Source organism: Engystomops pustulosus, chromosome 4, assembly GCF_040894005.1.
Source record: "Engystomops pustulosus chromosome 4, aEngPut4.maternal, whole genome shotgun sequence".
Taxonomy (NCBI): Eukaryota; Metazoa; Chordata; class Amphibia; order Anura; family Leptodactylidae; genus Engystomops; species Engystomops pustulosus.
Genome location: NC_092414.1, coordinates 15,949,783 through 15,962,431, shown reverse-complemented (window position 1 = coordinate 15,962,431; position 12,649 = coordinate 15,949,783). Strand labels below are relative to the sequence as shown.

At 49.8% G+C, this 12,649-nt stretch overlaps 1 protein-coding gene across 2 annotated transcripts in view; it reads right to left on the bottom strand.

Moving 5' to 3' along the window:
• WNT7B (Wnt family member 7B) overlaps nucleotides 1-12,649 on the bottom strand; it is a 102,172-nt gene that overhangs the window by 70,719 nt on the left and 18,804 nt on the right. Inside the window, exon 1 of one of the 2 annotated variants that reach the window (XM_072145301.1) lies at nucleotides 400-756. The exons of the other annotated variant lie outside the window; for it this stretch is intronic. Within the exon in view, the coding sequence (XP_072001402.1) occupies nucleotides 400-482 (83 nt within the window). The 5' untranslated portion in view covers nucleotides 483-756. Of the gene's footprint in view, nucleotides 1-399; nucleotides 757-12,649 lie in introns of those variants that run through there. 2 annotated transcript variants of the gene reach the window in all.

Sequence of the window (12,649 nt, the reverse complement as noted above, 5' to 3'; positions counted from 1 at the left end):
GAGACACCCCGAAAAAACAAAATATTTATAAACCTTTAATTAGAATAATTGTAATTTTAAAGGAAAAAAATGACTCGTTTCTGTAAATTTAATTAGAAATAGTTAATACTAATCCTACCTCATTTTAGTGTTTCGATTTGAATTATGGAAAATTTTGCAAAACAATCCTAAATTTTTTTTGTAAATGTGCAAAAGTGACCATTTTTTAATTTTGATCACCACGTGAAACTTTTTGTCGGAAGTTGGATACTTTTTTGCACCCCCACCCCCCACCAGTGAATTTGTCACCCATGGCAGAGCGCCCCCTTCTGGTTTTACTCTGAGGTCTAAGGGCAACCTGCAACTTTTTCAGTTACATTAAAAAAAAAAAAAATTTTTTGGAAAATTTGGAAAACTTACAGGTAACTGCCGCTGGTGAGGATGAGGAAGATCTGGGGGTAGTGAAGTGAGAGTAATACACTGCGAGATGTGAGCAGAATCATGACTGTCGTCCTCTCATAGGAAGAGAAATAATAGATCCTTATTAATTCCAGTGTATGGACCCCCCTCCCCGGGTCCGGTCCAGGTTCTGTGCTGTCAGTAAGGTCCTGCAGGGTTTGGCTGAAGCTGCTGGGACTGTGTCATGTCTCAGCCCTGGGATCTGTGTGATGATGGTAGGACCCCCTCATGTCTCCCTCTGCCTTTCATCAGCCGCTGCACTGCCATTGGGCCCGGGGACACCACAGTCCGCCTACTGGAGCCTCACAAAAACACAAGAAGAAGAAGAAGAAGAGGTGGTGGGTGATGACAATAGGGTGACAGGGATACAGCTACCACCCTCACCGGCCGGGAGAAGGGGGGGGGGGGGATGTTCCGAATACTTTCCCACTTTTCATTCCAGCTGTCCCGGGGCCGGAGCTCGATGCTTGGACCCGAGACAAGTGCAGAACAGTGAAGTGAGGACACCCAGCCAGGGACAGACATCAGCTGCCGCCTCATGTCACAGGCGAAGGGTTAAAATTGGCCGAATACAAAGAAAAACATCTGAGGGAAGGAGGAAAGTAATACAGGACACCGCAGCCCCCTTCTCATATCTGTACTGTGACATCACTGTGTGTATTATCTCTGTACTGTGACATCACTGTGTGTATTATCCCTGTACTGTGACATTACTGTGTATTATCCCTGTACTGTGACATCACTGTGTGTATTATCCCCTGTACTGTGACATCACTGTGTGTATTATCCCTGTACTGTGACATCACTGTGTGTATTATCCCTGTACTGTGACATCGCTGTGTGTATTATCCCTGTACTGTGACATCACTGTGTGTATTATCCCTGTACTGTGACATCACTGTGTGTATTATCCCTGTACTGTGACATCACTGCGTGTATTATCCCTGTACTGTGACATTACTGTGTGTATTATCTCTGTACTGTGACATCACTGTGTGTATTATTCCTGTACTGTGACATCACTCTGTGTATTATCCCTGTACTGTGACATCACTCTGTGTATTATCTCTGTACTGTGACATCACTGTGTGTATTCTCCCTGTACTGTGACATCACTGTGTGTATTATCCCTGTACTGTGACATCACTGTGTGTATTATCCCTGTACTGTGACATCAGTGTGTTTATTATCCCTGTACTGTGACATCACTGTGTGTAGTATCCCTGTACTGTGACATCACTGTGTGTATTATCCCTGTACTGTGACATCACTGTGTGTATTATCCCTGTACTGTGACATCACCGCGGGTATTATCCTGTACTGTGACATCACTGTGTGTATTATCCCTTGTACTGTGACATCACTGTGTGTATTATGCCTGTACTGTGACATCACTGTGTGTATTATCTCTGTACTGTGACATCACTGTGTGTATTATCCTGTACTGTGACATCACTGTCTGTATCATCCCCGTACTGTGACATCACTGTGTATTATCCTGTACTGTGACATCACTGTGTGTATTATCTCTGTACTGTGACATCACTGTGTGTATTATCCTTGTACTGTGACATCACTGTGTGTATTATCCCTGTACTGTGACATCACTGTTTGTATTATCCCTGTACTGTGACATCACTGTGTGTATTATTCCTGTACTGTGACATCACTGTGTGTATTATCCCTGTACTGTGACATCACTGTGTGTATTATCCCTGTACTGTGACATCACTGTGTGTATTAACCCTGTACTGTGACATCACTGTGTGTATTATCCCTGTACTGTGACATCACTGTGTGTATTCTCCCTGTACTGTGACATCACTGTGTGTATTATCCCTGTACTGTGACATCATTGTGTGTATTATCTGTGTGTATTATCTGTGTGTATTATCCCTGTACTGTGACATCACTGTGTGTATTAACCCTGTACTGTGACATCACTGTGTGTATTATCCCTGTACTGTGACATCAGTGTGTTTATTATCCCTGTACTGTGACATCACTGTGTGCATTATCCCTGTACTGTGACATCACTGTGTGTATTATCCCTGTACTGTGACATCAGTGTGTTTATTATCCCTGTACTGTGACATCACTGTGTGTAGTATCCCTGTACTGTGACATCACTGTGTGTATTATCCCTGTACTGTGACATCACCGCGGGTATTATCCTGTACTGTGACATCACTGTGTGTATTATCCCTTGTACTGTGACATCACTGTGTGTATTATCCCTGTACTGTGACATCACTGTGTGTATTATCTCTGTACTGTGACATCACTGTGTGTATTATCCTGTACTGTGACATCACTGTTTGTATCATCCCCGTACTGTGACATCACTGTGTATTATCCTGTACTGTGACATCACTGTGTGTATTATCCCTTGTACTGTGACATCACTGTGTGTATTATCCCTGTACTGTGACATCACTGTGTGTATTATCCTTGTACTGTGACATCACTGTGTGTATTATCCCTGTACTGTGACATCACTGTTTGTATTATCCCTGTACTGTGACATCACTGTGTGTATTATTCCTGTACTGTGACATCACTGTGTGTATTATCTCTGTACTGTGACATCGCTGTGTGTATTATCTCTGTACTGTGACATCACTGTGTGTATTATCTCTGTACTGTGACATCACTGTGTGTATTATCTCTGTACTGTGACATCACTGTTTGTATTATCCCTGTACTGTGACATCACTGGGGGCTCCCTGCAGTATATATGGGGGTTCCCCACACTATAGTTGGGGGCTACCCACAGAATGGATGGGGGTTCCCAGCAGAATAGATGGGGGCTCCCTGCAGTATAGATGGAGGCTCCCTGCAGTATAGATGGGGGCTCTCTGCAGTATAGATGGGGGCTCTCTGCAGTATAGATGGGGGCTCCCTGCAGTATAGATGGGGGCTCTCTGCAGTATAGATGGGGGCTTCCATGGATTTGGGTTCCCCTACTGCAGTGATGGCGAACCTATGGCACGGGTGCCAGAGGTGGCATTTAGAGCCCTTTCTGTGAGCACTCGGGCCATCATCCCAGGAGAGAGTTCACCAAACAGGACCAAATCCATTAAATCTTCCTGCAGTCCTACACTATTTTGAGGCGACACTTCATTGACTGCTTGGAAAGTGAGAAGGTTTTGATAGAACTTCATTATCTTTGGAGGTCATCCTGCTGGACCCACCATTCTTCCTAAACAGAGAGACCCTGGAGAGAAGCTACAAAAATAGTCTGAATTTGCCCTTCTTCTTTCAACTGTATTGGTGGCCTCAGGGGGGCGATACAATTAGAGAAGTGGAAGAACAGGTAGCAGTAAGTTACTGTTTAAAATGAAACGTTGGCACATCAGGGTAAATAAGTGGGTTTTGGTTGTAGTTTGGGCACTCGGTCTCTAAGAGGTTCACCATCACTGCCCTACTGTATAGATGGGTGCTCCCCGCAGTATAGATGGGGGCTCCCTGCAGTATAGATGGTGGCTCCCTGCAGTATAGATGGGTGCTCCCTGCAGTATAGATGGGGGCTCCCCGCAGTATAGATGGGGGCTCCCTGCAGTATAGATAGGGGCTCCCCGCAGTATAGATGGGGGCTCCCTGCAGTATAGATGGGGGCTCCCCGCAGTATAGATGGGGGCTCCCCGCAGTATAGATGGGGGCTCCCTGCAGTATAGATGGTGGCTCCCTGCAGTATAGATGGGTGCTCCCTGCAGTATAGATGGAGGCTCCCTGCAGTATAGATGGGTGCTCCCTGCAGTATAGATGGGGGCTCCCCGCAGTATAGATGGGGGCTCCCTGCAGTATAGATGGGTGCTCCCCGCAGTATAGATGGGGGTTCCCTGCAGTATAGATGGGGGCTCCCTGCAGTATAGATGAGGTCTCCCTGCAGAATAGATGGGGGCTCCCTGCAGTATAGATGAGGTCTCCCTGCAGTATAGATGGGGGCTCCCCGCAGTATAGGTGGGGGCTCCCTACAGTATAGATGGGGGCTCCCTGCAGTATAGATGGGGGCTCCCTGCAGTAAAGATGGGGGCTCCCCGCAGTATAGGTGGGGGCTCCCTGCAGTATAGATGGGGGCTCCCTGCAGTATAGATGGGGGCTCCCTGCAGTATAGATGGGGCTCCCTGCAGTATAGATGGGGGCTCCCTGCAGTATAGATGGGGGCTCCCTGCAGTATAGATGGGGGCTCCCCGCAGTATAGATGGGGGCTCCCCGCAGTATAGGTGGGGGCTCCCTGCAGTATAGATGGGGGCTCCCTGCAGTATAGATGGGGGCTCCCTGCAGTATAGATGGGGGCTCCCCGCAGTATAGGTGGGGGCTCCCTGCAGTATAGATGGGGGCTCCCTGCAGTATAGATGGGGGCTCCCTGCAGTATAGATGGGGCTCCCTGCAGTATAGATGGGGGCTCCCTGCAGTATAGATGGGGGCTCCCTGCAGTATAGATGGGGGCTCCCTGCAGTATAGATGGGGCTCCCTGCAGTATAGATGAGGTCTCCCTGCAGTTTAGATGGGGGCTCCCCGCAGTATAGATGGGGGCTCCCCGCAGTATAGATGGGGGGTCCCCGCAGTATAGGTGGGGGCTCCCCGCAGTATAGATGGGGGCTCCCCGCAGTATAGATGGGGGCTCCCAGCAGTATAGATGGGGGCTCCCAGCAGTATAGATGGGGGCTCCACGCAGTATAGATGGGGCTCCCTGCAGTATAGATGGGGGCTCCCTGCAGTATAGATGGAGGCTCCCCGCAGTATAGATGGGGGCTCCCCGCAGTATAGATGGGGGCTCCCAGCAGTATAGATGGGGGCTCCCCGCAGTATAGATGGGGCTCCCTGCAGTATAGATGGAGGCTCCCCGCAGTATAGATGGGGGCTCCCCGCAGTATAGATGGGGCTCCCTGCAGTATAGATGGGGCTCCCCGCAGTATAGATGGAGGCTCCCCGCAGTATAGATGGGGTCTCCACGCAGTATAGATGGGGGCTCCCCGCAGTATAGATGGGGGCTCCCTGCAGTATAGATGGGGGCTCCCTGCAGTATAGATGGGGGCTCCCAGCAGTATAGATGGGGGCTCCCTGCAGAATAGATGGAGGCTCCCTGCAGTATAGATAGGGGCTCCCCGCAGTATAGATGGAGGCTCCCTGCAATATAGATGGGGCTCCCTGCAGTATAGATGGGGGCTCCCAGCAGTATAGATGGGGGCTCCCTGCAGTATAGATGGGGGCTCCCTGCAGTATAGATGGGGGCTCCCTGCAGTATAAATGGGGCTCCCTGCAGTATAGATGAGGTCTCCCTGCAGTTTAGATGGGGGCTCCCCGCAGTATAGATGGGGGCTCCCCGCAGTATAAATGGGGGCTCCCCGCAGTATAGATGGGGGCTCCCCGCAGTATAGATGGGGGCTCCCCGCAGTATAGATGGAGGCTCCCCGCAGTATAGGTGGGGGCTCCCCGCAGTATAGATGGGGGCTCCCCGCAGTATAGATGGGGGCTCCCAGCAGTATAGATGGGGGCTCCCAGCAGTATAGATGGGGGCTCCACGCAGTATAGATGGGGCTCCCTGCAGTATAGATGGGGGCTCCCTGCAGTATAGATGGGGGCTCCCCGCAGTATAGATGGGGCTCCCTGCAGTATAGATGGAGGCTCCCCGCAGTATAGATGGGGGCTCCCTGCAGTATAGATGGGGCTCCCCGCAGTATAGATGGAGGCTCCCCGCAGTATAGATGGGGGCTCCACGCAGTATAGATGGGGGCTCCCCGCAGTATAGATGAGGGCTCCCCGCAGTATAGATGGGGGCTCCCTGCAGTATAGATGGGGGCTCCCTGCAGTATAGATGGGGGCTCCCAGCAGTATAGATGGGGGCTCCCTGCAGAATAGATGGAGGCTCCCTGCAGTATAGATAGGGGCTCCCCGCAGTATAGATGGAGGCTCCCTGCAATATAGATGGGGCTCCCTGCAGTATAGATGGGGGCTCCCAGCAGTATAGATGGGGGCTCCCCGCAGAATAGATGGGGCTCCCTGCAGTATAGATGGGGGCTCCCTGCAGTATAGATGGGGGCTCCCCGCAGAATAGATGGAGGCTCCCAGCAGTATAGATGGGGCTCCCTGCAGTATAGATGGGGCTCCCTGCAGCATAGATGGGGGCTCCCTGCAGTATAGATGGGGGCTCCCCGCAGTATAGATGGGGGCTCCCTGCAGTATAGATGGGGGTTTCCTGCAGAATAGATGGGGGCTCCCTGCAGTATAGATGGGGGCTCCCTGCAGAATAGATGGGGGCTCCCCGCAGTATAGATGGAGGCTCCCTGCAGTATAGATGGGGGCTCCCCGCAGTATAGATGGGGGTTTCCTGCAGAATAGATGGGGGCTCCCCGCAGTATAGATAAAAGCTCCCCGCAGTATATATGGGGGCTCCCTGCAGTATAGATGGGGCTCCCTGCAGTATAGATGGGGACTCCCTGCAGTATAGATGGGGACTCCCTGCAGTATAGATGGGGGCTCCCTGCAGTATAGATGGGGACTCCCTGCAGTATAGATGGGGGCTCCCTGCAGAATAGATGGAGGCTCCCTGCAGTATAGATGGGGGCTCCCTGCAGTATAGTTGGGGGCTCCCTGCAGTATAGATGGGGGCTCCCTGCAGAATAGATGGGGGCTCCCTGCAGTAAAGGTGGGGGCTCCCTGCAGTATGGATGAGGTCTCCCTGCAGAATAGATGGGGGCTCCCTGCAGTATAGATGGGGGCTCCCTGCAGTGTAGATGGGGGCTCCCTGCAGAATAGATGGGGGCTCCCTGCAGTAAAGATGGGGGCTCCCTGCAGTATAGATGAAGTCTCCCTGCAGAATAGATGGGGGCTCCCTGCAGTATAGATGGGGGCTCCCTGCAGTATAGATGAGGTCTCCCTGCAGAATAGATGGGGGCTCCCTGCAGTATAGATGGGGGCTCCCTGCAGTATAGATGAGGTCTCCCTGCAGAATAGATGGGGGCTCCCTACAGTATAGATGGGGGCTCCCTGCAGTATAGATGGGGACTCCCTGCAGTATAGATGGGGGCTCCCTGCAGAATAGATGGAGGCTCCCAGCAGTATAGATGGGGGCTCCCCGCAGTATAGGTGGGGGCTCCCTGCAGTATAGATGGGGGCTCCCTGCAGTATAGATGGGGGCTCCCTGCAGAATAGATGAGGTCTCCCTGCAGAATAGATGGGGGCTCCCTACAGTATAGATGGGGGCTCCCTGCAGTATAGATGGGGACTCCCTGCAGTATAGATGGGGGCTCCCTGCAGTATAGATGGGGCTCCCTGCAGTATAGATGGGGGCTCCCTGCAGTATAGATGGGGGCTCCCTGCATAATAGATGGGGGCTCCCTTCAGTAAAGGTGGGGGCTCCCTGCAGTATAGATGAAGTCTCCCTGCAGAATAGATGGGGGCTCCCTGCAGTATAGATGGGGGCTCCCTGCAGTATAGATGAAGTCTCCCTGCAGAATAGATGGGGGCTCCCTGCAGTATAGATGGGGGCTCCCTGCAGTATAGATGAGGTCTCCCTGCAGAATAGATGGGGGCTCCCTACAGTATAGATGGGGGTTCCCTGCAGTATAGATGGGGGCTCCCTGCAGTATAGATGGGGGCTCCCTGCAGTATAGATGAGGTCTCCCTGCAGAATAGATGGGGGCTCCCTGCAGTATAGATGAGGTCTCCCTGCAGTATAGATGGGGGCTCCCTGCAGTATAGATGAGGTCTCCCTGCAGAATAGATGGGGGCTCCCTGCAGTATAGATGGGGGCTCCCTGCAGTATAGATGGGGGCTCCCTGCAGTATAGATGAGGTCTCCCTGCAGAATAGATGGGGGCTCCCTACAGTATAGATGGGGGTTCCCTGCAGTATAGATGGGGGCTCCCTGCAGTATAGATGAGGTCTCCCTGCAGAATAGATGGGGGCTCCCTGCAGTATAGATGGGGACTCCCTGAAGAATAGATGGGGCTCCCTGCAGAATAGATGGAGGCTCCCTGCAGTATAGATGGGGGCTCCCTGCAGTATAGATGGGGGCTCCCTGCAGTATAGATGGGGCTCCCTGCAGAATAGATGGAGGCTCCCTGCAGTATAGATGGGGGCTCCCTGCAGTATAGATGGGGCTCCCTGCAGAATAGATGGAGGCTCCCTGCAGAATAGATGGGGGCTCCCTGCAGTATAGATGGGGGCTCCCTGCAGTATAGATGGGGCTCCCTGCAGAATAGATGGAGGCTCCCTGCAGAATAGATGGAGGCTCCCTGCAGTATAGATGGGGGCTCCCTGCAGTATAGATGGGGCTCCCTGCAGTATATATGGGGGCTCCCAGCAGTATAGATGGGGCTCCCTGCAGTATAGATGGGGCTCCCTGCAGAATAGATGGAGGCTCCCTGCAGTATAGATGGGGGCTCCCTGCAGTATAGATGGGGCTCCTTGCAGTATACACAGGGGCTCCCCTGCACACAGGACAGGTAGACTATAAAATATGTGTATGAGCCAAGAAAGATTTGAAAGGTTAATCCACTTGTGCAAGAGAACAAACAATGCGAGGAATGACAAATATTAAAGCACTCGAAACACCTGACATGGGATGGGTGATTATGTGACTTCATCTCTTCTCTCCTCACATTAAGTAATAGGGAGAGACTTAACCCCATAAGGCACCGAAAGCTTAATATACACAGACAGGGGATAGATAGATAGATAGATAGATAGATAGATAGATAGGAGATAGATAGATAGATAGATAGATAGATAGATAGATATGAGATAGATAGATAGATAGATAGATAGATAGATAGATAGATAGATATGAGATAGATACATATAAGATAGATACATATGAGATAGATAGATAGATATGAGATAGATAGATAGATAGATAGATAGATAGATAGATATGAGATAGATAGATAGATAGATAGATAGATAGATAGATAGGAGATAGATAGGAGATAGATAGATACATATGAGATAGATAGATAGATAGATAGATAGATATGAGATAGATACATAGATAGATAGATAGATAGATAGATAGATCTGGGGGGGGGGGGTCCTGGTACATACTGACCCTATAACTATTGTGGGGTTATGTATCAGTCTATGATCTGGGTCTCGGTATGAAGAGAAGGGAACATCCAGAAGCCACAATAATATGATATAATGATAGTGATGAGAGATGACATCATGAGGATTATAGTCAGCCGGGCTGAGACACTGACACGCAGCAGCGCGGTCGCCAGCTGGAATATGAATATGATGAGACGCTGCGGATATTCTTTCCATTATCTGGACATATTTGGTCTCCGCACTTAATAGATAGGACCACAGCGGAGATAGCAAGTAGTATAAACATCAGCGCCATCTATAGGACAGTATAGGTACTGCAGGTAAAACTGGAGGAGCTACACCTGGCAACCAATCAGATTCAAGTAAAGCAAGATGGGAATTTACATATAAAACCATATTGAGGCTACGCAATCCGGCATCAGTGGAGCAGATGGTTTGGTCATTTTGGTGACTAAGTGGTTTAGTGGTAGTACCCATAGGTGTGGGGGTCATCTGTTACTGTCGCGCATTCTGTGACCATCTATACGTACACCCTGAATCTTATTTACCAATCAGATTCAAGCTCTCATTATATACATTGGGCCAGATGTATCACTTTTTTTTTCTGTTGTTTTTGCGCCTTTTCATAGTGTCGCACAGTTTTTGCGCCAGTTTTGCAACTAAACATCAAACTCGCCGCGCAGCAATAATAACCATGTTTCCCTCATTTAGCAACTTGTTCGCTTAGGTGCATAAACGGGCCGCGAAAACACTCCAGCCCAAAGGTGGCGTTAACTCAGAGACAGCACTGAGCTCTTATCCCCAGCAGCAGAGCTCAGCAGACACTACAGACATCACAGACATTACAGATACTACAGACACTACTGCAGCCTCTGTTTACAGTTCATGACCTTCTATTTACAAACAATCTGCAAAAGCAGGAGCTCAGAGCAGGATAGAAGAGAAGTGTGTAGGATTTTGTAGACAGGACAGAGAAGTGTCCCCGTGTAGTAGTAGGATAGAGGAGAAGTTTGTAGGATTTTGTAGACAGGACAGAGAAGTGACCCTGTGTAGTAGTAGGATAGCGGAGAAGTTTGTAGGATTTTGTAGACAGGACAGAGAAGTGACCCTGTGTAGTAGCAGGATAGAGGAGAAGTTTGTAGGATTTTGTAGATAGTACAGGGAAGTGTCCCCGTGTAGTAGGATAGAAGAAAAGTGTGTAGGATTTTGTAGACAGGACAGAGAAGTGTCCCCGTGTAGTAGGATAGAAGAAAAGTGTGTAGGATTTTGTAGACAGGACAGAGAAGTGTCCCCGTGTAGTAGTAGGATAGAGGAGAAGTTTGTAGGATTTTGTAGACAGGACAGAGAAGTGTCCCCCATGTAGCAGGATGGGTGAGAAGTTTGTAGGATTTTGCAGATACTACGGAGAAGTGCCCCCCATGTAGCAGGATAGAGGAGAAGTGAGTGGCACTGCAGACAGGACAGAGAAGTGCCCCGTGTAGCAGGATGACCACACTGGTATCTGAGGGGGATACTGTGCAGAATTACAGGGGGGCAGTAGGAGATCAGCACTGGGGGATCCCCTCCAGGAAAAGCCCCTGCTGAGGAGGTCACTGGGTGCAGGGAGTCACACACCTGGGTGCTGCTGTGGGGGTCATTCTCATGCTGGGGTGCGGAAGGGAAGCAGAGAGGAGCTTGTAGGAGGATCACATGTAAGTGCCCGAATCTAACATTGTGCCTCGGAAAAAGTGACTAATAAGAGGCAGGAACTGAACTCATCACAGATGGTTGTAGGTTGTGATAATTCTGGCGCAACAACGAGACTAAAGATATATATCAGATAACATAGAACACACGGGACATAGAGCTTATCTTAGAGATGTAACTACACAACATCTCCATGTAGCTGAGCTGTGTGTGTCACCTGGCATAGCACTGCAGATACAGCCACAATGACTCATCTCTGCACACGAGACAAGCCAGGGACACAGTCAGCTCTGCTACATACTGATAGAAAACTCCACTACATCATGGCATGAGAACACACATTGTATAGATAGTAGTAGCCCACGTAGTAGATTTGTCTCTATTTTTTTTTTTTTGCGCCTTATTCGTCATACTGAGCGGCTGTGCTACAGATGTTTGCTTGGCATACACTCACCGGCCACTTTATTAGGTACACCTGTCCAACTGCTCGTTAACACTTCATTTCTAATCAGCCAATCACATGGCGGCAACTCAGTGCATTTAGGCATGTAGACATGGTCAAGACAATCTCCTGCAGTCAAACCGAGCATCAGTATGGGGAAGAAAGGTGATTTGGTGCCTTTGAACGTGGCATGGTTGTTGGTGCCAGAAGGGCTGGTCTGAGTATTTCAGAAACTGCTGATCTACTGGGATTTTCACGCACAACCATCTCTAGGGTTTACAGAGAATGGTCCGAAAAAGAAAAAACATCCAGTGAGCGGCAGTTCTGTGGGCGGAAATGCCTTGTTGATGCCAGAGGTCAGAGGAGAATGGGCAGACTGGTTTGAGCTGATAGAAAGGCAACAGTGACTCAAATCGCCACCCGTTACAACCAAGGTAGGCAGAAGAGCATCTCTGAACGCACAGTACGTCCAACTTTGAGGCAGATGGGCTACAGCAGCAGAAGACCACACCGGGTGCCACTCCTTTCAGCTAAGAACAGGAAACTGAGGCTGCAATTTGCACAAGCTCATCGAAATTGGACAGTAGAAGATTGGAAAAACGTTGCCTGGTCTGATGAGTCTCGATTTCTGCTGCGACATTCGGATGATAGGGTCAGAATTTGGCGTCAACAACATGAAAGCATGGATCCATCCTGCCTTGTATCAGCGGCTCAGGCTGGTGGTGGTGGTGTCATGGTGTGGGGAATATTTTTTTGGCACTCTTTGGGCCCCTTGGTACAACGCCACAGCCTACCTGAGTATTGTTGCTGACCATGTCCATCCCTTTATGAGCACAATGTACCCTGTAACATCTGATGGCTACCTTAATTACAGAGGTTTTTATGATATGCAAATTAGCTTTTCTGACTCGTGTCTGGTGTTTGTGACTCCTCTCTCTGGCAGTGAGCCACGCCCCATTATTGTGACTGACAGCTCTGTGTCTCTTCAAATCCCTGCCCTGCCCCCTTGTTCTTAGGGACCGTCTGCTAA